Here is a 27,333-nt window from a genome sequence, read left to right on the forward strand (position 1 = left end):
ATATAATGATTTATTAGCAGATGGTTTGAGACCACTGCAGGCTTGTTGTTTGCACATTAATTATAAAATTTCAACAATCATTAATAATATAAACTTATAATTTTTTTTTGTGGGTTAGAACAGTTTTTATATCTTACGTAAAAAACAGATTTTAATTACAATGGAATTTATTTTTAATAATGAGAAATATAATAATGCATGTTTATCAACTTTTGAAAATCGTTTGTGTCTGGACTCTATTATTTATTATAAGAGAGTACACCAAGGATTATTTCAGATTCAAGTTTCTTACATTATATTAAGTTTTCCAGGTTTTCAGTAACTTTATGATACTGATTTCTGGCTTCTTCGGTATGCACAAACCTAGTAAAACAATAACAAAAAGCCATTCTAATTTGCTAATGTAATTGTAATCATTAGATATGTTATACTTAATTTCGTCAAGTATAAAAATATTGGGCAAGGTCATTCCTAAAATTCCAATAATAAGAACCATATTATGTTTACTCTTTCTTTTATCGAGTTTTAAATATTTAAGTTGTAAACTATATGAAGGAATAGCACAGTAATCCTCCAAAGAATTCGATTTATTAATGATTATCGCTAAAATATTATACATTTTAAATATATATTATAAGCCCATTGCATTAAAATAATTGAAGCGCGACAGCGCATGAATATAAAAAAGCAAAGATAAGAATAAGCAAAAAAAAAAAAAAAAAAACACCTTTTAGGAATGTAGCATGTTTGCACATTGGAGGACTACCGCGATTTATCTTAAAAGATTAGGAAATAAAGAAAACAAGAATGCCTTTAAAAGATATATTAAACATCTAATTATTCTGGTATGTAAAATAAATAACAGAACATAATTATTAATTAGTGCACCACTGGAACCATAATGAAATAAGTTTCATGAACATCACATACCAGCATTCATCGCAAGTATACATTTTGTGCCAGCAGCAAATGTGTTTGAGATGATAATATCAAAACTACTGGTGTGGTGCCACAATTTTAACAAGTCTTAAATTTTGCATCCCAGCTAATGTGGATAGCGTAATAAATAAAGGAAAGAACAGTCAACACTGACAAGTCCGTAGGTCTGATAATGATATGAAATTTTACATTGAGAATCTTCATGCAGTTTTTTAAACTTCATAAAATTTACAAAAGACAAACTCACATAAAATTAAGAAAGTTTCCCATCACATCCTAGTCTAGTCCAGATTCCATGACAAGAATGGCAAATGACGGCTTGCATTCTGTAATAATGCAGAGTGTATTTTCAGCCAGTTTTAGGGGGTTTTGGAATATTCAGTTCTGGTTTGGGGTCCTAAAGAGACCACTAAAGTGTGCCCAAGAAAATTTCACATCTAACAAAATAAAGTAAAATGTTAATTCATTAAAATTTTTAAATATATTCTATTTGCCTTTTGATGTTATACAGTACTCTCTCAGATATTCCCTGGTAGTCAAATTCAGTCTAGACTCGGAACACCAAGCTAAGACAGGTTGAGTTATCGTATTCTGACACTCAGTTGCGTACTGTACGTCTAACATGCTGGAGCTGACCATTTTTACCAGTCACTAGGCTTCATCATTAATTGTTGTTTTAGGACATTTCTATTAGTCCTCTGTGTATTCTAGCAACAACTGTTGCATGCGATTATGTTCATTTCATTCTTTCACGTTTTTGGTTTGAATGACTTTTCAAAATGCAGTTTATTCACAAGCGTAAACATAACACCTTAACAAATTTCTTTTACGCAATACATGTTTTAACATCTACCACTTTCACTTATTGGATACTTGCCTGGTTTTGGGACGGCAGATTACCGAGAGAGTACTGTGAGAGTACTAAGAAGAATGCTGTCGTAAAAACAAGGTGCTAACAGCACCTCAACTAGTGAGACATGAGATGTCTCTCTAAAGCAACTTATGTAACACACCTTTCCCATACATTTATAATTTTTTTTTTAAGTTTAATTTATTTAACAATTTATATTTAGTGGACAGCAGAGTCAATAGAGGCAGAATCATATCAAGTACAGTAGAATCATTTTAAAGAGATTCTTGCTTGCGTAGTGGTGTATTGTATCGTAAGACTACTTGAGGGGTATGAAGAGACTGAGGGCGGAAGTTTCAAACTAATTTGAACCACTATCAGTGTACACAAAGACATTCAAACGTGAGCTCTTCAAAATGATTTGACTGTAGCTAATTATTGTTTCCCAAATCAAGCCCAGGCAATAAGGACAAAAAATGTAAATAATTCAATCGCTTCTTACATTATGTACACGGGCTAAAATAGTTGGTGTAAACACTGGCTTATGTTAATTAACATTTTACAATATTAATAATTCAAGCAAAAATATGTTATTTTTTATATTGATATTCTCTCGTAAAAATACATATTCTTAACAGCTTAAAAGTGAAAATCTTTGAAGCTCGTATGTGTAAGTCTCGTTTGTGATAGTTTTACTGTAGCAGCTTGTCTTCGGGAATGATGGGCGACTGGGCCGGCGTGGGGCGGTTGGATTCCCTCAAGCCTCCCTCGTCGAAGCTGTGCATAGAATTGGATCGAGATGCTACTTTTCCCTGAAAGAAAACAGAACTTGTGAGATTTCTATATTCATTTGATCAAGGAATAAATCACACTCGTGTAATAGTGGAACTCTCTTGGTTTTTCAAGAGACTAAAAGGTCTTAGGTTCCCAAACAGTTGATCCCAATAATTACGATTGAGAACTTTGAAAGTACAAGGTAACGAAAAAATCCTCACTCAATTTCCTAAGGCAGTAACTTCTGTAAATAAAAAGTTTTTTTTTTTTTTTTTTTTTTTTTAAAGAAAGACAAACATTCCCGGGTTACGAATAACCCAACAATGTTTGAAAATCTCCTACTACCACCACAGAAAGCCGAAAATGTTGCTTGTGTTGTGATGGAGGACTTAGCCAGCCGAGGAATCGAACACGCGACGCTCGGGTGAGACCCAAGCGCTATGCCCACTCAACCACTGACCGGTCATATACGTATTATTATAATACAATTATTCCTCGTTCTTGAGGAGTATATCGATACATGGTTTGCTTCTTATTCTTAACTTCACAAAAGTGATGATGACACAAGACGTCATTTGCAAAAATGAGAGCATCTTCTGTTTATGTTATGACTTGTACCACCTTGTACATACTATTTTTAATTTACAGCCTTGGATGAAAAATTACATCCTGGTCGTAGGACAAATTGGTTTTGCTGGATTATTAAATATTGCTGTTAATATTTTAAAGAACTAAACAAATATTACAGAAAATATTCTTGTAAGATTCTTTTGTTAGAAGTCTATCCCAGTGAAAAACTTTAAAAAAGTTGGGAATCCAACAGGGATTTATTTATGGTGAGATTCATCAGTCAAACATTACCTAAACTTCTGACACATAAAATAAACAAAGCGCATTTATTACAAGCTCTTAGCGTAGGGAGTGTGGCGAACCCATCGCTCAGGGAGTGGAAACACGACCTGCAATAGCCATCCCAAGCTAAGGTGTGAGATACCGTGCTCAGGGCTGAATGACACTGGGGAACAGTGCCACGAACGGTTCCTCCTAGACACAAGGTCGCATCTCGGAGTATACAGACCTTACCCCAGCATTCGGGGCTCTGCTGGGGTGGACCTTTTATTTCCCTAGATACTCGTGGGACCAAATATGGACTGTAAAAACAAAAACCAAAACAACACTGACGAGGGACCTTTAAGGAACCTAGGGGGAGTGGAAGGAGGAGTTGAGGCCGCCTCGGTGGACTCATCCCTCTTGGGGCCTTTGAGGAACCAAGAGGAAGTGGAGAGGAGAGATGGGACCACCCTGGTGGACTCTTCCCTTGAGGGGCCCTCTGGGAACCATAAAGAAGGACCTCCGACGGACGCAACACGGCGGGATCCCCCAGGGGATCCAGACGTGGAAATGCAGGGACCATCAGGGGACCTGGAAAATAACTTCTTTAAGAACCCCCGACTCCAACTGGGGCCCTCGGGGAACCAGCGGAGAGGGGGGGACTTAAAGAAGAGACTCACTCCAACAACCACCGCTGAGGAAGACAAGGTAAAGTCCCTGTCAGACGATGTGAAAAAAATTCACATCAGTGGGAAGAAACTCAGTGGGGCTGCGAGGAGAAAACTCAAAAGAGAGAAGCAGGGGCGGCAGGAAGGAAACCGGGAACAACCAGGGACTGTAAAAGTCCGCTGGGGACAACCAGGGACCTCGAAGGCCGGAACCAGGCAAGGCAAACCAGGGACAGACCGGAAGCTAATGGGGACCGCAGAAGGTAACCGGGAGCAACCTGGAACGCCCGGGGAAAAGAAGGCTGGGAAGAGGAGAAGAACCTCACCAGAACCTAAACCCTTGGGGCTTTCACCGGGAAATTCCAGGAAAAAGCCCCGAGGAATTCTCACCTCTGCTACCTATGCGGAAGCCGCTGGAAATAAAATTCGAGTGGCTGTAGTACATAGGAACAGAGAGGAAGAATTTACAAAAGAGCAGGAGGCCCTCGTGAGTGAGGCGGCCGCGGATCTGATTTTGAGCATCCCAAAGGGGCAGTTCAAACCCAGATTCGACGAATGCTTCACTCAGAGGGGCGTCCTGAAAATGACCTGCTCCGACAAGGAGTCAGAGACATGGCTGAGGGAGATGGTGCCGACCATACGGAAATGGCAGAAAGGAATGGGTTGCAGGAACTGCCAAAGTACGTAAAGGTTATGGCAGTAATCCCCGAAAATGGAGCAGTAAGCACCGAGAGGTTGCTACAACTGCTGGAGAACCAGACTCCCCGGCTACACACAAAAAAATGGATCGTCCACGACTCGATCAGGGATAAGAACATGTATCGCCTGATCATGAGTGTGGACGAGGAAAGTGTGAAGGTGCTGAGGGAGATGGGGATGACGGCGCATGTCGGGATAAGGAAGGCCACTTTCACGGTGCGCTCTCCTAACACCGAGGAGCGTAAATAGGAGGAATGACTTAAGGATTAGGCAGTAATGGCTAAAAACTTACAGTTCATTCAAATAAACTTGCACCGCAGTCCGGCAGCGACTGCAGTGCTTAGCAGTAGAGTCACTCGGGACAGTGTGGACGTCGCGCTGATCCAAGAACCCTGGACTTATAGGGGGAAGGTCAGAGGACTAAACATGAACCAAGGTCTAATCTATTATAACGAGTCGGGGGACAGACCCAGGGCCTGTATTCTCATCAGAGGGATACCTGGCACACTGCTACCCGAACACTGCAGTAGGGACTTAGTGGCTGTGAAGCTACAGGTCACGCTGGACCAAAGAAGCAGGGAAGTAGTTGTGGCATCAGCATACATGCCCTATGACTCTGTGGAACCACCACCCTCAAGGGAAATAACGAGACTCGTCCAAGACTGCAGGGAGAAGGGTAGGGAACTGATACTCGGAGCAGATGCTAACTCGCACCACACTGTGTGGGGGAGTACGGACATCAACAAACGAGGACAGGACCTCCTGGAATACCTGATGACAGTGAACCTTGAGATTCTTAATAGAGGTAGGGAACCCACCTTCGTTATAAGTAACAGACAGGAGGTGATAGACCTGACCCTAGGAACATTAAGAGTCTCAGGATGGAGAGTATCGGACGAACCATCCCTGTCGGACCACCGACACATAGAATTTAAACTAGAGGGAGAAACAAGCAAAACGGGGACCGATACATATAGGAACCCAAAAGCAACTGACTGGACTAGATACTCGGAGGAACTAAATATAGGAACTAAATATAAGATTCCCAGCTAAATACGGCTGCCCCGAAGAAATTGAGGACGCAGTAGAAGTACTGAGGGACTCAATGATAAGGGCATACGAAAATAGCTGCCCTCTGAAGACAAGTACCAGGGACAAAACACCGTGGTGGAGCAGAAGACTGCAGGAGCTACGGAAAATAGTAAGGCAAGCTTTCAACAAGGCCAAAAAGTCAGGAAACTGGGATGCCCACAAGCAATACCAGAAAGAGTACAAGGTGGCAATCCAGAAAGCCAAAACATGCTCCTGGGAGAAATACTGTGGGGAGGTGGAAACCATCCCACAGACTGCAAGAATCCAAAAAATTCTTGCAAAAGACCCAGGGGCAGCAAAAGGCCCATTCAAAAAAGCTGATGGAGGATATACCAACAGTTGGGAGGAGGAGTTGGAGGTACTGCTGGGGAAACATTTTCCCGGCTACAAAAAGTTAGAAGCAGATGATACCGGTCCACCACCAGCCCGAGTTACACGGGAAGGTAAGGACTGGGACACTGCGGCTAAAATAGTTACTCCCTCCAGAGTTAAATGGGCAATCAGAGGGTTTGACCCTTTTAAAAGCGCAGGAGAGGATGGAATCTTTCCGGCACTTCTACAGAGGGGCCTAGATACAATCCTACTTCCGGTGACGAAGATCCTGAGGGCATGCTGTGCCCTCGGATACATCCCCATACCATGGCGGAAGACAAGGGTAGTGTTCATACCCAAACCGGGGAGAGCTGACTACGACCAACCAGGTGCATTCCGCCCAATTAGCCTCACCTCATTTCTTCTGAAGACAATGGAGAGGCTAATGGACAGGCACATAAGGGACGGGGCACTGAAAGAGAAGCCCCTCCACGAGTTACAGTTTGTTTACCAAGCAGGTAAGTCAGTCGACGCGGCACTGCACAGGTTGGTGTACAAACTGGAGCAGGCACAAGCGACTGGGGAACTGGCGGTAGGGCTATTCCTGGATATAGAGGGAGCATTTAACTGCACCACTATTAAATCCATTGATGAAGCGGCAGAAAGACATGGACTCGACAAAACCACCAGAAGGTGGCTGAGGAACATGCTCTCAGGCCGGATACTTACGGTGACAAGGGGTGAGGTAAGCATCAAAGTGCTGGTGACACGAGGGTGTCCACAGGGAGGGGTCTTATCACCCTTGCTGTGGAGCCTGGTGGTGGACAACCTCATCCGGAAACTCAACAACAGGGGCCTATATACGCAAGGGTATGCGGATGACATTGCAACCATAATAAGGTGTTGGGATGCAGACACAACCCGAGGCCTTATACAGTCAACACTGGCAACAGTGGAAGAATGGTGTGAAGAAACAGGACTGTCAGTCAACCCAGACAAGACAGAACTAGTAATCTTTACGCGTAAAAGGAAACTAGAAGGATGGAGCAATCCAACCTTCTATGGAAAGGAATTAGAACCCTCTGACACGGTTAAGTACCTCGGAGTCATCATAGATGCCAAACTGAGCTGGAAAAACCAGGTGGAAACTGTAGGCAGAAAGGCCTGTGCTCTGATGTGGGCAACTAGGCGAATCTGCGGCAGAACGTGGGGTCTCAAACCTAAAATGATGCAATGGCTTTACACAGCCGTTGTAAAACCAAGGATCATGCACGCAGCCCTGGTCTGGTGGAGGAGAACAACACTGAAAACAGTGATGGTCACACTCAATCACATACAGGGACTTGCATGCAGAAGCATCACAGGAGCCATGAGAACCACTCCAATACTAGCCATGGGAGTGCTGCTGAACCTACCCCCACTAAACATAGAAATAGAGGGGGCGGCGATGGCGGCAGCCTACAGGTTACATTGCAATGGCCAATGGAGAGGAGAGTTGCCCAGAAACAGTCACACGGAGATAGGAATAAGACTGAGGGCAATTAGTCCGACGGCTGGGATGAAGCAGGACGGCAAACAAGCCGAATACTTCTTCGGACAGCTGTTTAAAGTGACGTACCCCACAAGGGAGGAATGGGACACGGTCCCAGGTCCAAACTCCAAACAGGAACTAATCTGGTTCACAGACGGGTCCAAGATGGAGGAAGGAACAGGGGCCGGGGTCTGTCTACAGGGATCTAAGAGGGAACTCAGTATACCTCTAGGAATGCACTGCACTGTGTTTCAAGCTGAGATGAAAGCCATCTTAGTCTGCGCACAGGAGAATATGAGTATCGGGTACAGAAATAAGAACATAAACATATGTTCTGATAGCCAGGCGGCCTTAATGGCACTGGAAAGTAACCGATGCAACTCCAGACTGGTGATGGAATGCAGGACTATCCTAATAGAACTGGCGACCATCAATAAAGTAACCCTGCTCTGGGTACCAGGACATAAAGGTATTGAGGGCAACGAGCGGGCTGACGAACTAGCAAGGAAAGGGGCGAAAGCACCACTTGTGGGATCTGAACCGGCCGTAGGAGTAGCAGCTTGCCACACCAAACTACATATCAAGAGGTGGGTCAAATCCCAACACTGGAAGGAATGGAAGAAGGCACCCGGAATGAGGCAATCTAAAGTACTCATAAACGGACCGGACCCTAACCGAACCAGGCAACTACTCGATATGGACAGAAACTCACTGAGGGAACTGGTAGGACTATTAACGGGACACTGCCATCTCAGGAGACACATGCAACTGTTGGGAGTGGAAAACACCAACATCTGTAGGAAATGTGAAGAGGAGGAAGAGACTCCAATTCACCTATGGTGCCAATGCCCCGCTCTGCTGGGAATAAGGCTCAGATACCTGGGAAGACACAGTGTGGAACCAGAAGACATCGCCACATATCCAATGACAGCCCTGGTGAACTTCATAAAAGGGACCGGGTTACTGGCAAGGGAATGAGGTAAAATGGGAGATAGTACAATGGGCCTATGGCCTAAGTGCTCGCGGGGAACGTAAGTAAACCGCCTCCGACTATAAAAAAAAAAAAAAAAAAAAAATATTACAAGCTCTGAATGGAAACTCTGTTATGATGGAAAAACTTAACTTTTAACTAAATGTTAATTATTATATAATATAATGTAACTGTTCCTACCTTGACATTTTCATAAGCACTGCCCATCCTCTCTTCAATGGAACGAAAAGATTCAGAATTTCTCATTTGTCCTAGTTTTGAAGAGATTCCTCCGGTTAATCCTCCTATGATTGAGGTAGTTTTTTCAGCTGTTGATTTAATAACCGATTCGGTCTTTTGGTACCTAAAACACAAACAAATATTTTTGATTTACCAAATAGCAATAAATACAAATTGAAAAATAGAATAAATTGGTTAGTATGTTATGGCAAATGAAATTAGAAAATGGTACCCAATATCCACCACCTTTGTATGCCTCAATTGAATTCAGACATTATTCATGTATAATTCTTCATGCGTTGTGAATTGAATAGTATCTACCAGCTTCTATAACTTTTATCAACTCAAGTAATAGCATATTTAAAAAAACCACCTTGAGCGATACAAATTTCCTCTTTTAGATTCGGCCGCACTCATTCCAAAAATCATACCTCCAAATATTAACACGGAAACATATAAACTTCTTACTGTTGCATTTTAAAGCCAATGAAGCACCACCGTTTACCTCGTATCTCTAAATAGTATAAAACAAAGTGGCTATCCGCATCTGTTTGTGCGCTTAGTTCTTCTAAACTATGCAACGGATTTTGATAGGGTTTTCTCTAACATTCAGAGAATTCCTTCCGGAAGGTTTATATATATGTATTCGTATTTTTTATGAAATAAAATAGAAAACATGCTATTTTTTTTTATGAATTACCTATGTAATACAATAAAACAATGCATCATTCGATAAAATAGGTACAATAAAAAAATTGTAGAAGCAACACATAATACAAACATACATAAAATAAATTTACTAAAAAAATAATATGGTTAATAATGAATTATAAATAATACACAAAACAAACATCACAAAAAAGGCAGAATATCAAGAAAATTGTGAAAAAAGTGAGCGCTTGTGAAAACAATAACAAAAAAATATGGAAGAATAGTGAACGTAATATTGATATACATTTTCCCAAACAAAAATTATATTTGTAAACTATATTTACAAATATTATAATACGGTAGATGAAAACACCGAAAATATTGATGTATTATTGCGAAAACAGTTTGCTCCCATTAAATTACTAACCTGAAGTTTTAGTTAGGTTTTTCTTCTATACATTCAATAATATTATTATTCAATTTATAAAAAAACTGTTTGTTTATAAAGCTGTCACGCGTAATAATAAATACACGGCAGTACTTGCTTATGAACACACTTTGTCCGGGAAGGGTAGTTCTACCTTTTACGCCGGTCCTGCTTGAATGGCGGAAAAGGCATTGCTTATACCAATCTCTTTGTGCGCGTCCCAAATATATGTATATGTATTTAAAAATGTGAACCAAGTGTTCCCATATCTTTAAATCCTCGTCTTTTGTATGGAAGAATATTTTATCAAAAGTAAACTATATTTAAACCCGTAGAACGGGTAATACATCCTTCCACTTATTGCAACGGAAAAACCAAATTTTTCATTTTTTTTTGTAATGATTTGAGTAAAAAAAAAAATAATAATTTGTAACGTAATAAAAAATATTTATATTTTAACATCACTAAATGGCCCAATACTGACTTCAACTTCAGATTATGGAGTCGTATTACAAAAGTAGGCTTAATTTCAGACAACAATTTTATAGTTGGGGTGTGGTAAGTACTATGTAAAAAATTTCATTTCAATATAATATGTATTATTTTCAAAGAAATAGCTATTTAAAAACTAAATCCATTCTCTTGAATGGGACCCTTGTTTTCGCCAGAATAAAGTGTGTTAATAAACTGTTTTTTTGGTTTATAAATTGAATAATAATTATGGAATATATTTAAGTAAAACTTTAAATTGAAGTTAAATTGTACAAAATAAACTCGATAACAATAAATTAACTATGTTGATGCTTTTTGGCAAGCATTTGTTTCATATACATTTAATAAAATGACATTATGTGAATTTTGTCAATGAATATGCCACATTTTACTGTGATTTGTATTTGTATTCTATGTGGTTTGCTGTACGATACGAAGCTAGAGAATTTCAACTTTAACAGCTTTTATTTAAGTTCCGGAGGTTATTAGTGGTTTGCGCTATCTGGTGATCTTTAATTTGTTGTCGTTAAATGGTTGAATGAAATGAAAGAACATTCTCTAAATGGGATTTTACTTACACCGGTGCATCGGTCACGGCCTTATGAATTTGTCCAACACAATTTTCCACATTATGATAACTGTAGTCAGCAAAGTAATCCATCGCCCCAAAATAATAATAAAACAATAATATAAAGCCACAGGATAAAAGAAAACAAGCTATGAAACAAACATATTATGCAATCACTTCTATAAAGACGACAATGTTCAAGTAATTTTCAAACTCTTTTCAGCAATCTCCGTCAAGGAAAGGAGTGACGTCAATAGAACACGCCAACATACAATTCAAAAGGGAATGTCAATTGTTCAAAGAAACCATAAAGAGTACAGCAAAACTCTTTCAAACAATAATGCTTGCATTGTGACTTTGAGCAACAATGAAACACGGGACTTTCAGATATTTCGTCCACTCCAGACATTCTACTTCTCTAACAGACTCTGACCTTTTATATCTTTTTCAAAAAAATTATTACACATTATTTAAAAAATTTGAGTACTTAGGATGAGTTGTTTCATAAAATTTTAACAATTCATCTAATTTCAAAGATAATTTTCAAGTTGTGTTTTATTTCAGTTCTGTGGAACAACTGGCCCATATATCTATATAAATAAAAATGTTTGCTTATTCAAAATCTTAAATATCCGAAAGTTCTTCTCCGATTGCTTTGAAATTTTGACACAACGTTGCATTTGAATACTTGTGTGTTTTCATATACTTATATTTTACAGATGTCACCTGTGACAGGTAAAAACATGTTTTTTTTTTAACCTATCACAGGTAAAAACGTGCTTTTTTTAAAATCAGCGCCATCTGTTGGACGTAAAGCAAGCAACATGTTTTAGTCTGTCATTGTTTCTCTATCTGCACAGACAGACTGAGCCACAGCAACACATGGGGGGTACAGCTAGTAATTAATTAATAGCAGAACTTTAAAATTTGACTTGAAATTTGATGAATTATTCAAATTCTTGAAATCCTTAGATAATGTGCTATATCTGGCCTCGACTACTTGTTACTGAGAATGCTTCCTATAAAAATTATAAATGAAAAGACTTCAGATACACTTTTGACTGGTCGCCTAGCGACAGACATAGGATTTAGATTGACAAATTTCCTCTGACAGCTATTAATTTATTTATTATACATTGGACGGAGTGACAAAAATGTCCGGAACAGATATTATACACTTTTGTTTCAATGGACAGTGGAGAGGTCTGTTCAGCACTGAAGAGACATGGTACTTCATAAATTTGCTGACCGAGCTGGTAAATAGGTTAATTATTTCCAAGGATGCTCGAGGTTAAAATGTATTTGGTAAAAGTGAAAGGCATGTTAGATTTAACTATTATTAAGCATATTTTTAGTATGCAAATATTTCTTTGAGCAGTACAAGTAAGTTTATTAATAATAATTTATGTTAAGTTATTTAATGTGCACTGTTATCACAATAAGAATAAATAAATTATAAGTAATAAGTGAGAACAAAAAAAATTGTAAAGGCTATTGAAATTGTACCAAATAAACTTGATAACAATAAATAAATTAACTATGCTGATGCTTTTTGGCAAGCATTTGTTTCATATACATTCAATAAAATTACATAATGTGAATTTCGTCAATGAATATGCCCCATTTTACTGTGTTTTGTATTTTTATTCTATGTGGTTTGCTGTACGATACGAAGCTAGAGAATTTTAACTCTAACAGCTTAAACTTTAAAAAAATTTAAAAGGCTCCGCTGTAAACTCTTTCTTGTGAATATAAAGCATCTAATTCTGCGTATAAACAGGAGAAAAAATGCACAAGCCGTACCATGAATTATGAGAAAGGAACAATGCAACGGCAAAAGGCAAATTTCTTGCCGTTTTTTCCCATAATTCTTAGATCAACACGCGCATTTTTCTCCTGTTTATATGCAGCCTAATAGAGAAGCTGATACCAACGGGACTGTAGATGGCAGAACCTTATATTCCAGAGCTTAGTAAAATTTCACACATCAATAACATTACAATTCAATAACAGAACAAAAAAAATCTACCCAATTAATTTTTTAGACCTCTTACTGACATACACAATTACGCTTACAATATTTTTAACAAGAACGATGTTTTAAGACAAATTAAAAGTTAACATTACCCCCTTACTAATAAACGTGATTAAAATTTTACACAACGGATAAACAAGCATTTACTATACATTAATAATTGTTTTATCAGTTGTGTAAAATTTAAAACATGTTTATTAGCACAGTTTTGATTGACAGTCCACAAAATGTAACGGAAGTATCCATTTTTATTAGAAATCTCCCCATTTTCCAATACTCATTGTACTGATTTTTTTTTACTCAATATTCTGTGGAATGTCCTGTGTAAAACCAGATTAAGTTTATGATAGAAATCCAAATTGATAGACTTGCCCTAACATGAAATCTGGGTATTATTTCGACGAGCTGGAGGCAAACTACATGACCATATTTTTAAAACCAGGAGGGTTCGAGAATGCTTTGAATAAACTACAACCGCCTGGCGTAGCGACACTAAAAAAGAGTGAGGTGGGTAAATTATAACACATTCGTAAAAGTGTCCAACTAAATAGTGTAACAAAATATGCAATTTTGGAAACAAGCCCAAACTTTTATTTACCCGATTTGGGATTTGTAGTAAATTTTTTACGTAGCCAGCAATTTGAGCACAATTGTAAAAAGGACTAATAATTCATAAGCAGATTTTATTTTCGAGGTCTGAATAGTGATATTACAATGTGAGTTGCCCGTGTACTGCCAGATTCATTTATTGACAAATCCCAGAAATAGATGGTCACGCTTCCTCCCGCGCTCCGCGTAACTTGGTTTGTTCCCCTTTCCCCGATTGGCTGGTCTATCAATATGAAGGTTTATGGTATGTATGTATATTTAAAGACAAACTGAAACATTTATTAATAAGAGTAGAAGTAGGTGCAATAAGGAGATAAGATACATACACTTGACTTTCCTTGACATTCTTGATGCCCTGGTTCACATCGTCGGTGATCTCCTTCCACACGGAGATACCCAGCTTCCTCTTGAGCTCAGAGCTGAGGCGCACCTTGCTGGCTAGCACCACCCGCAGCGTGGCGATCTCGTCCTCCACGCGCGCCAGCTCCTGGCTCCACTCCGCCTTCTGCGTCTCCACCTCCTCGGGCGTCAGGCCCACTAGCTCAGGCACCGCCTCCGTGCTCGGGGACACGTGGGAGCCATCGTCGGCTGCAACAAAATATTACTCATTAGCACAAACTCCCAGGGTTTTCTCTACATCGGAAGACGTGAGCTTCACTAAACTGTATCCGATGCAGTCACAGTGGCAAATGGGGCTTTAATGATTGTGTGAATACGTTTCTCAGAAGAATGTATGCTCCACCAGTTTCCTGGAGACATTTGTGCTGAACCACAAGTAATGGTAAATATACAGAAAAGCTGAACACGGTTAACACTAAATTATGTTTTTTTACGCCAAATTTAAAAAAAAATAAATTATTAAACACAAACTAAGAACCTGTTTCAGGTTTGGGTTAAATAAGAGAAGGAAAACTAATCTTAAAACTTTCACATCAATAACAATGGTGTCAAGTGAGCAACCGATATTAAACCTGAAACAGGTTCTTAGTTTGTGTTTAATTATTAAACACAAACTAAGGACCTGTTTCAGGTTTGGGTTAAATAAGAGAAGGAAAAACTAATCTTAAAACTTTCACATCAATAACAATGGTGTCAAGTGAACAACCGATTTTAAAATAAATAACTATAAAAAAGCATTAATATCCATTTCCGTTTACTGAAAAGTTGTTTCTCATTGTTATCTAACTGAAACAAGGTGTTTTAAAGTTAAAATATGTCTATTAACTGTGTCCCACTTTTCTGTGGCATACAGGGAGGGTGCCAGGGGGTAAAGTGCACAAACTTCGGGATGTGATTCTACATGAAGGTAGAAGTAAAAAAGATGAAAAACTTTTTCAAATTCCATTGATTTTTTAAACCACAAAAAATATTTTTCTGTACAAAAAATTCATCTTTTTACTTGAACTTTTTACTACTTTAAAACGTTGGAATTTCGAAAAAAGTTATTATTTTTTTACTTCTATCACCATGCATCACCTCACAAGTTTGTGCACTTTACCCCCGAACACTGTATTTATTTACAATTTCCGATGCTGTCCACTGACGGAATAACCTCAGCATCTCATGACCTGAACCAACTCTCCCTTCATCATACGAAAAAGATGTTTTTTGATTAAACTTTTTTAAATATAATTATTCTTCTTATTCTAATATCCACTTTTTTCAAATTAAGTAGTAAGGGGTTATATTTTTCCAAAAATGGCGTGTAAAGGGGAAACTAATAGTGTTGTTCTCAACTGGAACAATTCCTTTGAACAACACGTCATGTTAAATTAGAGATAATGGATAACTGATGTATTTAACCTTTCAATAAGCAAATTTAATCCGTTAATTAAAAACACATTATCAAGTTTTAATCCGTTTCTAAACAAATAAAAATAATCTATAAATTTAACCCATTATGAATAAATAGAAATTTCGAATGCGTAATATTTTCATTAGTAAAAAGTTTTTACTGATGAAAATATTAATAATTTTTACTAAAAACAATATCAACACCTCCATTCCCGAGGCCGAGAAACTTTTTGTAATTGTTTTGGCTGGAAATCTTCACGAGGTACGGCTTGGACAGGTCCTGGAAGTGAACTCTGACATCCCTCATTTTCTTTTTAAAAATGCGAAGTCTTCTCTTCCGGTTGTCCATGATGAATTCCGTCTCAATGCACAACATGGAATCCTCGATGGTGTCTATGTCCAGGGGGAGATCCCTCTCCATGTCCAGAGAGTTGAGAGCCGCCCAACACTCTTCTTCCCCACCCCCGTCCTCATCCTCGGGAGGGTCCAGGCTGGGAGTAGCGCCAGACTCTAGTTGGATGAAATAAGGATCTTCCATGTACTCCAAACTCTGAGGTTCCTCATTTTCCGTCAGCGAATACATAGTGTTGTCATCTTCGTCCGGTGCCGCCATCCTGAAAGAGTATTTTTCCTGACCAAAAGTTTCTGTTTCGGGTTCCATTTTCGAGTCGGTTTCGTCTGGCATTTCGCTATGATTTTAATACAAGAAGCGAGCGGCGGCTGTCATCTCGCGGTGGCAATCTGTCGTCTCGGTCCGCCAGCTGCCAGCGCGTATTGGACGGGTCAGTGTCGCCAGTCGCGAGTCGCCACAGAAGAGAGTACGCGGAACACACGGCGGATTAACTTCCCGGTGGTATGCACACGGTGTGCTGTCGATGCTCCATGCGCTAGAGGAGGCAAGACAGGTACGCAGATCTGGAGGAAGTGGAAATATAGTAAAGGTGCCACGTCCGCGAGGCGCAAGGCTAGGCGCTAGGCTACCACTGCCGCTGGCCGCTGACTGCAGCCGCCGCCGCCGCCGTTCTTTCTCTTCACGGTGTAACGGTGCTTGTATCACGCTGTTCTTCATTTTCGGAAAGTATATCGTTAGTCATCGCTGGGATATGTACTATGTACCAACTGTACCAACTGTACCTACTCGACGTCGGGCTACATAAATCAGCTCGCCGTGATGGATGTGCCCCGAGGCCCGTTTAGCACACTGGTCAATGGTCACTGCCTAACGTATTAACACGCAAAAATATTACAAACAATTCAACTTTTTTTTTGAATAAACAAAACTCCTAATTAGGAGTTTTGTAAATAGGGATACAATATATTATATTGCCAACAGCGTAGGTTCTAACCCATAACACTTGAAATAATATTTACAAACAATATTATCACGAATGATTTGAGTCTTGTCAACATTTCCAATCATAATAAAGTCAAATAGAGCGTTTAATATCAATGGGCGCCAATAAAATTGTGATAAATTGATAAATTATCTTCGCGATATTCTGTTCGCAATATCGGTAACTTTACATTTGGTAACACCACTTCCCCAGTATCAAGGCGGGTCTCCGGCGACAATATTATCACAAACAACCAAATGTTTGTAAAATGAAACATTGGGGCAGGGCCACAATGTTTTGTTTTCGTGTCCGATGGAAAACAAAATCGCTGTGGCCCCAATGTTTTTGTCCGGTGTTTCGAAAACATTTGGTCGCTGGAGACGCGACATATACTCGTAATATTATTGTAATTAATTCAGGGGTCTACATAACTATTGTGGAGATTCCCACGTAGGTACATAAGTAAAAGTGTAAAGAGATGTTATTGTAATAATTATCGCCTGTTAAGATGATTACAATATAATTTTTTTTAATTTCCATTTGATAAATTCAACATTAAAAACATCGTTTTTATGATCCATTTATATTATCTGGTATTTCAAAATATTATTGATAAAACGCTACCTACTGTGTTTTCATTCCAAACTAAATCACTAACATTGTTATTATTACATACTACTATTACGTGGTATTTACCTAATATACATAATTAATAAATCCCATGGTCATGGGTCATGATTTTGATTTCACCAGATGAGATGAGGGGGGGATAGCGTGTTGTGATCGAGATCGTTCCGAACAAACCACATAATAGTGATAAACAGTTACTGTAACGTCCGTAACTCACATTAATTTTTAACGGAAAATACAAAAATTGTGGATGTAACTTTAATTAAAGTACCTATAATAATATTATCAAGAGCGGAAGAGTACTACTACCTACTCGTAAAATTAACCATAATACCTAATTGGAACAAACAAGTTTGTTTTCCACCAACGAAACAAAAAAATATATAGTGTTTGTGAGTCATAAGCTTTAGTATGACGTAATTCTTTAGCGAAGTTCTGTTTCAACTCGACCACTTTGTATTTCGTCTGTCTGTAAATTTGTTTCCGAGTTCCGGGTCCGGTCAAACCTGTCAATATGGTAGCCGTTTTTGATATTATATTTTTATCCCGTCAGAGCAATCGAAACAGTAAACACTACGCGATGTCTACAACTGTTCGCAGTTGTAGTTTATTCTACGATATTTCGTGATTAGGTAGGTACCTATTTCAAAACCTTGCGAAAAATAGGGTTGCATTCTGAGAAATCGTAAATTTCTCAGTAAAAGAATAAACAGTCCCTATAGTCCGTAGTGATGTTATCTATTGCGGAAATGTTAGCACAGTTCACATGAAATATTCAATAATAATAAACGATGAATAATAATTCTTTCTACACGATTATGTGACTGTGACTAGAATAAAATATGTATGATGTTTTTGGTGTCATTTACTTTCGAGGCGCCTCCACGTCTCACCTTTCGGGGTGTTGGGGACTTAGAGTAATATTACTCTAAGGTTGGGGATCTAAAAGTGACAATTCTAATTTACGTTTATATAATATACATGTACCTGGTGTTGCTGGAGGTTATCCTCAGGAGATAGACATAAACCATCACGGACTTTACTGTAGGCACAGACATAGGAATTAATAGACGAGAAGATAAAGGCGAGGGGTAAAATCAACTGTTGAAGAACGAAGGGAGTGAAGATGACTGTGATTCGTCAATAAATCAATCTGACAGTAAATAGGCATCTCGCATTATAATATCACCATTTACTTCTTAAAAGTAAAATCTGCTTTGAATGAATAGACATTTTTACATGGGAGCGCAAATTACTCGCCACGTTATGAACAAATTTGCGAAGTCCAAATTCGGCAAAGTAAGGCAGCTTCTATATTCAGAGTCGTAGTTAGTTTCAGAGTATTTAGTTAAGACACTTTTGTAAATGTTCATAATTTACTTCCCAGCAACCAACCAGCTTTGTGTTTCGCGTCCAGACGTTTCTCGATGTGATAGTAACAACTGATTCATATTATACGATGTGAATATGCTTAAAATAAAATAAAATAATGCTTATATATGGAATGTAATACGACAATTGGGTTTATTCTCTTTTTTCGCATCTATTTTTACCAGTTTTCATAGTACAAGTAAACATTTTGCCGTGTTATTTCGTAAAATGAACCGATGATACCTCGACCATAGTTCGCACAAGAATGATGACGTCACGTTTTCAAATATCACTTGAGGCCGTACGCGAGCCCAGCCGGCTCAATGGAACCGGTATGGGGAGTGGGGATAATACGCTTTTAATCACTTAGGGCAGGTCTACTAATATTCATATGTCTATGACTGTAGGCCTTTTTAAGATATACAATTCCGTAGTACATTATTTTGATGTATCTCACAAGGTTTAGCCAGCGTTCAATGTGGTGCCCGAAAATATATTTTTACGACTAGGTTATAAAACATCGACTTTTCTCTACTTTCTATAAATATAATACGCATGTATTATATTTGTAAGCCTTCCGGAAGAAAATCTCTAAATGATAGTGAAAACCCTATCAAAATCCGTTCCGTAGTTTAGAAGAACTAAGCGCACACAAAGACAGACGCGGATAGCGACTTTATTTTATACTATTTAGAGATTACAGATGCGATTTTTCCTAGAAATCAGACTACATAAATAAAATCCAAAACAAAACGGTTTAAAATTGCTGTTTATTGTATAAAGCGATTTTTAGAAAAAAATCACACTTCGAATCATCATAACAACAGAAAAGAGAAAATAATGAAATATAAACCACAATAATTATTACGTTCCACGAGCAGCGGCCATTTTCATTAAAAACGTGATTTGTTTATCAAAATAATTATATTTAAACATAAAACGTAATATAATTTTACAGAAAATTTGCTAGAATATAATACCTATCTCTGTAGATTTCCGCTGACTTCATTTACGAGGAAAAAAACGCGCTAAAAAAACATCAATTCTCGTATCTCTCCTATTGCAATGACAATCAGTTCTGCTTTCTCCTTATTTATTTTGAGGTTTTCCGAAAATTGTGTAGTTTTATCTGTTAGTAGGTAGTAGCCATGCAACTGAACGAAGCTGAACCGGAGACGTAGAGAAATTTATCTGATTATCAAATAAAAATGACCAGTAAATTTACCGATTGCATTCGCTTTCATATCACATTATTAATATGTTTTAGATAAGATACGTAATTTACGAATCGTTTTAATTAGATACAATTCATTTGGATACACCAAGGATAATAGTGACTAATAATAAATAATGATTATGCTAATTCAATTATAACAAATAAATCTTTCAAAATCCATGGGAATGAATTAATTAAATAATATAATTTAGGTTGTGATGTGATACTTACGCAACATTAATAAATAATTCTTACTTTTTTCAGTACACATAACGAATTTATTTCGCCGTTCTTAAAATTAAATTAAAAATAGTTGATGGTGTAATAAAATTGATCAGCATAGTTGCCTTCCAACTAGTTGATCGGGGTTCGATTCTTTCACATTTTACTTTTAGTTGCCTTCCAACTAGTTGATCGGGGTTCGATTCTTTCACATTTTACTTTTAGTTGCCTTCCAACTAGTTGATCGGGGTTCGATTCTTTCACATTTTACTTTTAGTTGCCTTCCAACTAGTTGATCGGGGTTAGATTTTTTCACGTTTTACTTTTAGTTGCCTTTCAACCAGTTGATAGGTTCGATTCTTTTACGTTTTACTTTTAGTTGCCTTCCAACCAGTTGATCAGGGTGCGATTCTTATACGTTTTACTTTTAGTTACCTTCCAACCAGTTTATCAGGGTGCGATTCTTATACGTTTTACTTTTAGTTGCCTTCCAACCAGGGTGCGATTCTTATACGTTTTACTTTTAGTTGCCTTCCAACCAGTTTATCAGGGTGCGATTCTTATACGTTTTACTTTTAGTTGCCTTCCAACCAGTTTATCAGGGTGTGATTCTTATACGTTTTACTTTTAGTTGCCTTCCAACCAGTTGATCAGGGTGCGATTCTTATACGTTTTACTTTTAGTTGCCTTCCAACCAGTTTATCAGGGTGCGATTCTTATACGTTTTACTTTTAGTTGCCTTCCAAACAGTTGATCGGGGTTCGATTCTTTTATGTTTTACTTTTATTTAAAATGTACTTTTATGATTTTTTTGTATTTTATATTACGTGTTTTACACGGGTCTGCGATAATCATAAAAAACATCTTCTTTGTAAAAAATATTAGTCACTCGTTCTAAATTCAAAAACACAGAGAATTGGGCACTCATCGTCACGTAAAAAAAGGAAATTATTTTCCCTAAAATAATTACCTTCCAGGATTTGGTGGGAAATTCACATAATTATTTTCCATTGTTTACCTTGCACTGTTGTGTAGTACGGCGCGTGTAGCCAGGGCCGGCCCTGAGCCAAACGGTGCCTGGCGCGAGTGTAATTTTGGCGCCCCTTGTAAAAACTAGTAGAAGCCTTGGTAGGTGATTACTGTTATCAATGATATTAGGATTGTATTTTTAAAAGAAAAATTATTTCAAGAGCGATGTGTAAGGACTGTTAGTTGTTAAGACCACGTAGTGAGGGTTCAAAGGTGGTTTGAAAGGGAGATATGTAAATACGAATGTTAGAGGGAGCGCGCTAATATTAAAAAAAAACGATAATAATTAAGCGAAAATATGTAATAACACACGACTCGTTTAAAATTGACCAAAAATCTCTTGACATGTGCTTTAGTTGCATTTAAAGATACACTGGTAATTTTTCATGCCTATAACATATCGGAGCTTACGTTGCTTTTTATTTATATCAAGGGAATGTCATAATTAACGTTTCGGCTTAACAAATGTATAGATATTATCATCAAAATAGCGTCTATTTTTTGGAACTTAAAACATAAAAGAGTTAAAGAGAAACTTGTTATAAATCGGTAGAAATATGGAATGCGGGGGCTAATTATTGGAAGCAGATGGGGCTTTGGGAGTAGTTGGGACTCTTGTGTGGTATTCACATAAAAAAGCGCCTTAGCAGTTCGGCGCCCGGAGCGGACTGCTCCAATTGTGCCTGCGTAGGGCCGGTCCACAGTGGGCTGAAAATCGCCTTTCATAGACATAGAGACTTGAATTTTCAAGGGTATTTTTTTGGCTAGAAATAGATTCTGCTGATCATTACTATGCTATAAAATGTCGTACGAAGCAATTGCGTGTACAAATGAAGGAGTTATCATTTTTTTAAGAAAAATTTGTATGGCGCTGACATTAAAAATGAGGCTATCTCTGGAATCATAAGGTTGGCCGTTCTATCCTTACACACAGATAATACTACTGTTTATTTGTATTTTTTTGACATACTTCATATTGTGGCGCAAGGTGCGATTTTTTTTTTTAAATCCTAAATTGGAAAAAAAAACTTTTTTTTTTGATGATTCATTTTAATGCTTAAATGCTTTTAGGCTTGCAGTGTAAATAAAATATTTTAAACTAGACAAAGCATACTAATATGAAAAGCATTTAAGCATTAAAATGAATCTTCAACATAAAAAAGTTTTTTTTTCAACTTTGAGGATTTAAAAAAAAAAAAAATCACAAGTTTCGCCACAATACGAAGTATGTCAAAAAATACAAATAAATAGTAGTATATTTTTGTGTAAGGATATAATGGTCAACCTTATGATTCCAGAGATAGCCTCATTTTTAATGTCAGCGCCATACAAATTTTTCTTAAAAAAATGATAACTCCTTCATTTGTACACGCAATTGCTTCGTACGACATTTTATAGCATAGTAATGATCAGCAGAATCTATTTCTAGCCAAAAAAAATACCCTTGAAAATTCAAGTCTCTATGTCTATGAAAGGCGATTTTCAGCCCACTGTGCGGCCCTGCGGGTAGCAAAGGCGACAAAATAACAGTTGCATCGTTGCATAACAAATTAAGACTAAAATTACGAATGGCAAACAACAATTATTGTGTTGATGAAATGAGATAATCATACATTCTAAAATTCCGGTGACTGAAATGTTTTCTTTGCAGTTTCAAAGTCGAACGAATGTTTGGTGTGATAACTGAATGAGTTAGGTTTGAAATTGGGACAAACCTGACCGGTGAACAAAACGGTAGACTCTTCTTGAGTGGAATTTTCAACATAAATAATTATGTAGCCACATTTAGACGGGATTAAATAATAGTGCCCCCGCTAATGTCGCGGCAACAGTGGCGAGTGACGACCAAGGACCAATACGCGCAGTCAACGAGTGGAAAAAACTTTACTTACAATCCGAATAGCCTCTCTTATACTATTCAATTTATACATATGGAAAATGCTATTTTTTTGTATTATTTCAAGTGTTATTATACATAATTTTTAGGGACGTACTTGACTTAATTTAACTATTCGGCAGCCAAGTGGGGGAGCAGGTAGTACCCAAAATTACTATCCTCCTTATATTAGCTTAAATACTCGTACTTGACATATCATTTTAGTATTTCTGGGCAAATACAAGTCACCATTAATAATTGAATGAATAATTGGGATTTCTATAGTTTAAAAGCCCATAAGACAGAAAAATGCATGGGGTCGTCGGAAGAACCACTTGGTTACAGACGTTTTGTTTGGCATCTTGGCCTGTCAAGAGTTAACCAGTGATTTCTGACATTATTTGGAGGGAAAATTTTGGTCTGTGGCGACTTTTAACATTTTTTTTTAATTCTTCACAAGTCGTCACTAGTCAATCAGCCTAGAAAGAAACCACCCAACCCCTCACTAGATGTCCAATACATACAGATTTTCTATATTAATTGAAAAAAAACACAAAAACTACACCGGAGAACAAAATTTCATTTTCGTTTTTTACTCCAAATAATGCCAGGATTCACTGGTTAAATAAAGTAAGTCAAGTACGTCCCCTAACATCCTGTATAGCAATCGAGCAATGCCGATGAGTTATTACTATTAGAACTCATATACCCATAAGATGACAGCAATGTTTTTTTTTTAATTTTATTTAATCGAATTTTTAAATTATTTATTTATTATTAAAAGTATACCAAACTAGGCAAATGCCCTTATTATGGTAGTAACATAATGCAAATAAGAATTAAATAATAATAGTAATACAATTACATAGTAGAAACAAACAAATGCCCTAGAATATATAACTATTCTACAGTATTTATATACCTACCCTAGAATATATAACTATTCTAAGGTATTTAAATGCCCTAGAATATATAACTATTCTACAGTATTTAATTGGGTATTACCCCAGAATCTATAACTATTCTACAGTATTTGTTCGAACTAAAAATAATATAACAAAATAATTATTATTCGGTGTCTCCATTATTTGGGCAGCTGTACATTTATTGGTAATAATTGCTATTTAATTTAATTGGAAAATCGTTTTTTAACAGTGGGTTATTATTATTATTATTTATTTATTGTTAGTAATTAGTGGTTACTATAAATTTATCGATTCAGTGTTTATTTTATGCATTTCCTCGCCACGTGTATAGTTTCAAGAAAGATGAAATTGTTCTCAGAATTATTGAACATTAAAAATAAAACAAATGACCAACGGTCCAAACTCGAATCAGATATTTAAAAAATAGGTAGACTTCAATTAACAAGATAAGATATACCTATACCTTATATATACCTTATAATCAAAAGATATGACATGTCTCGATGTATTTATTCTGACATTTAGTGATTCATATTAAAAAAATATATCCCCCATAATCTCAAAAATCACCAAAAATCTATAGGTCTAATAAATAAATCCCTGGTGATAACCACGTCCAGGTTCCCCTTACCAAAGAAATGTTTTGCCGCCCTGTTTATAAATAATATCAATTATAATGTTGTGTTGTATGCAATTAAACATTCCACACAATTTTGAAATATCTGCTTACATTAAGGCGATGCCATACGTAGTAATTCAAAATCATGTGTTTTTGGTTTGAAAATTTGGTCGCCTAGAAATGTTTCAGATGCTTTAATTAAATACTGCGAGTAGAATACATCTTGGCCTTTAAAATAATCGAGTATTTTTTAGATAAGTCTTTTTATAAGCCCAGAAAAAAATAATTTAAAGGCCTATGAAAACTGCTTTAAAGTTCAAAATCTCCTACTTACGAACTCATTTTCGGTTATGATTTTATTGTATAATGTGGCAAATTAAGTTATTTATAAAATGATCTAAAAAAATATATTTATGCCTGAACATCCACAAAATAAAATAAAAGGCACTTTTTGGCCATGTTTTTTTCTTGCATAAATCAAAACAGGTGTTAAGCGGGAATTTAAACCTTATCGTTATCTACGTAAGGGTTGTTATTGATAGCGGCTCAATTTAAAATATTACACAACGTAGTGCATCGCCTTAACTTATAATATATTTTTTATTTTTTTATTTCTTGCTAGAGCAATCTCGATGAGTTACAAAACTCATTGTAGGACGAGAGTACCTATAATATAAGTCAATAAATAATATGAGTCTTCACAATGCAATGTGATCGATTTGGAAATGATATCACCAACAAAAATATTATAAACAACAAATCATCAGATTAAAAATTCCGTAATGCAAAGATGGCACACCTAACAGAAATTGACAATACGATTTTAGACTCGTGCAACAGAAACGTACATCGGTTGTCAAAAATGAAAAGACAGTAGCGATATGGTAGCCATACTAGCGACTAGCGAACAAGAGTGAAATTATTTAAAAAAAAAAAAAAAAACAAACAAACAACTCACGCTTAACACGAAAAAGTATAAATAGCACTTGGTTTCAACTTAATTACTATAACAAATAATTATTTATGTCAATGGATATGGTAAAAGATGCATTAAAGTTCTTTTTTTTTCTCTAAATCAAGTTTGAAGGTTAGGAAATACAGATAGATTATTAAAAAATAACCCATACTAACACCCTAAAAACCTATTTTGTGCAAGTTTACTAAAACCCCCGACTTAAATAGTCGTCTTCATTATACATTTAAGTTGAAATAAAGTGTTGTTTTTTTAAAGAGCCTTTGCATTCAGCGGAATTCCACAAATTTACCACAATTTTATTTCGTTAAAATTCTAAGAATCCATATTTTATATAAAAGATTATTTTAGAATTACGAATCCATTTTTTACCATTATTTATATAACTGCCAGTGCGAAGTAAGATGGTCGTATTATAAATTAAAATATACCAGCAACATGTAAAGTTGTCAAGCATGAAGAGGTACTTATAACCATTGAATAGCTTATAAACTTATAATGAACGCCCTTAGCACTCCATGATCAAAGTCAGACAAATTAGACGACTAGACATGAATCATGATGAAAGGGAAAAATGTGTTAAATTCACAGAAGATAACAACAGGTAAATGTCACTTCAAATATTTTCATTCCAGTTAGAATATTTATGTAATAGAATAACGACAATTTTTAGTGGTAAAATTTCAGTCAACAATCAATATTATTACGTCGAACCGGCTTGAACTCGATGCACAGTGTAGTTAGTAATCGCATTATTTTAAAGGGATTTCAAATTTGACTTACCGTCACCAGCAGGCCACGTTGGGGAACTCATGTCTTTAGATTATTTCGGGAGAGAGTGATATATGGTTCACAACCACTTGATGCAATAATTGTGCAAAAGTGTATAGCGATTGCCAATTACAGCAAATTACAAAATGGATTTCAACTCGGAACGAAATTGCAAAAATACACAAATGTGACGTGTAGAAGCATAGACAAAAGTGGGAACCGTGGGAACAAAGTGGGGTGGGAAGTGTAGTGGAAAGTTGGAAGGTGACTCACAATAGGGTTGTGAAAATAATTATAATCGAGACTTTCATTTCAAAGATTATTTCAAATTGAAACAATATTTTTCCAAAAAAAACATTAAAAACATCTTTTTTTTTTGTAAGAACCAAAACTTCTGGCGTCGTCGTTTGTAGTCAAATTCGATAGAGTTCGATGAATCGGATAGAGTAATAATTATATTTTTAGTTTTCACCTGACACGCAACTATTTTTCTTGAAGTGGTCGTACTTTGCAAGCTTTCGTCATGTTATTGTTTAAAAATATTTACCGCATCATGCTTGTGGAAATGAAATATTGTGGTTTTTCCATTTATTTATCATTAACATTCAACTATAAAATAGTTTTCCTAAAAAATTATCAGATAAAGGTATTACGATAGAATCCTCTATCTATTAAGAAAAAACATCTTGTAATAAAGCAAGTAATTAAAAATTCTTAATTTTATAACATTTTCCTCTTGTATAAAAGTGGGGACCCATCATTTGGATGAAGATGAGGCATGGTCAAATTGCCAAACGAAGTAATAGGCGAGTTCAAAGTACCTCCTAGAGTTTTACGCAATTTATTGATAATATTTTCACCATTAGAACGAACCGACAGTATTT

The 27,333-nt window shown here is 36.7% G+C and overlaps 1 protein-coding gene across 2 annotated transcripts; it reads right to left on the reverse strand.

The window, feature by feature from the left end:
- Positions 1-16,545, reverse strand: LOC149424957 (uncharacterized). 2 transcript variants are annotated; one of them, XM_089648091.1, is made up of 5 exons: positions 15,687-16,543; positions 14,015-14,276; positions 11,055-11,114; positions 8,868-9,030; positions 1-2,601 (listed from the first exon to the last, which is right to left on the reverse strand). In XM_089648091.1, the coding sequence occupies exons 1-5, from the start codon at positions 16,165-16,167 to the stop codon at positions 2,482-2,484; spliced, it is 1,086 nt and encodes a 361-aa protein (XP_089504217.1). In that variant the 5' UTR covers positions 16,168-16,543; the 3' UTR covers positions 1-2,481. The 2 variants fall into 2 exon arrangements, with proteins under 2 accessions (XP_089504217.1, XP_089504227.1); XM_089648101.1 differs by lacking the exon at positions 11,055-11,114 and having other exon boundaries at positions 15,687-16,545.
- Between the last annotated feature and the right edge of the window lie 10,788 nt (positions 16,546-27,333).

This window comes from Hesperophylax consimilis, chromosome 3 (genome assembly GCF_061612785.1).
Source record: "Hesperophylax consimilis isolate HC1 chromosome 3, BYU_Hcon_1.0, whole genome shotgun sequence".
NCBI lineage: Eukaryota > Metazoa > Arthropoda > Insecta > Trichoptera > Limnephilidae > Hesperophylax > Hesperophylax consimilis.

Excerpts from the sequence above, each read along its gene's own strand:
- LOC149424957 (XM_089648091.1), bottom strand. The coding sequence starts at position 16,167 with ATGCCAGACGAAACCGACTCGAAAATGGAACCCGAAACAGAAACTTTT. Across the intron at positions 14,277-15,686 it reads TCTCGGCCTCGGGAATGGAG|CCGACGATGGCTCCCACGTG; the intron begins GTGTTGATATTG and ends ATTTTGTTGCAG. Across the intron at positions 2,602-8,867 it reads GTGCTTATGAAAATGTCAAG|GGAAAAGTAGCATCTCGATC; the intron begins GTAGGAACAGTT and ends GTTTTCTTTCAG.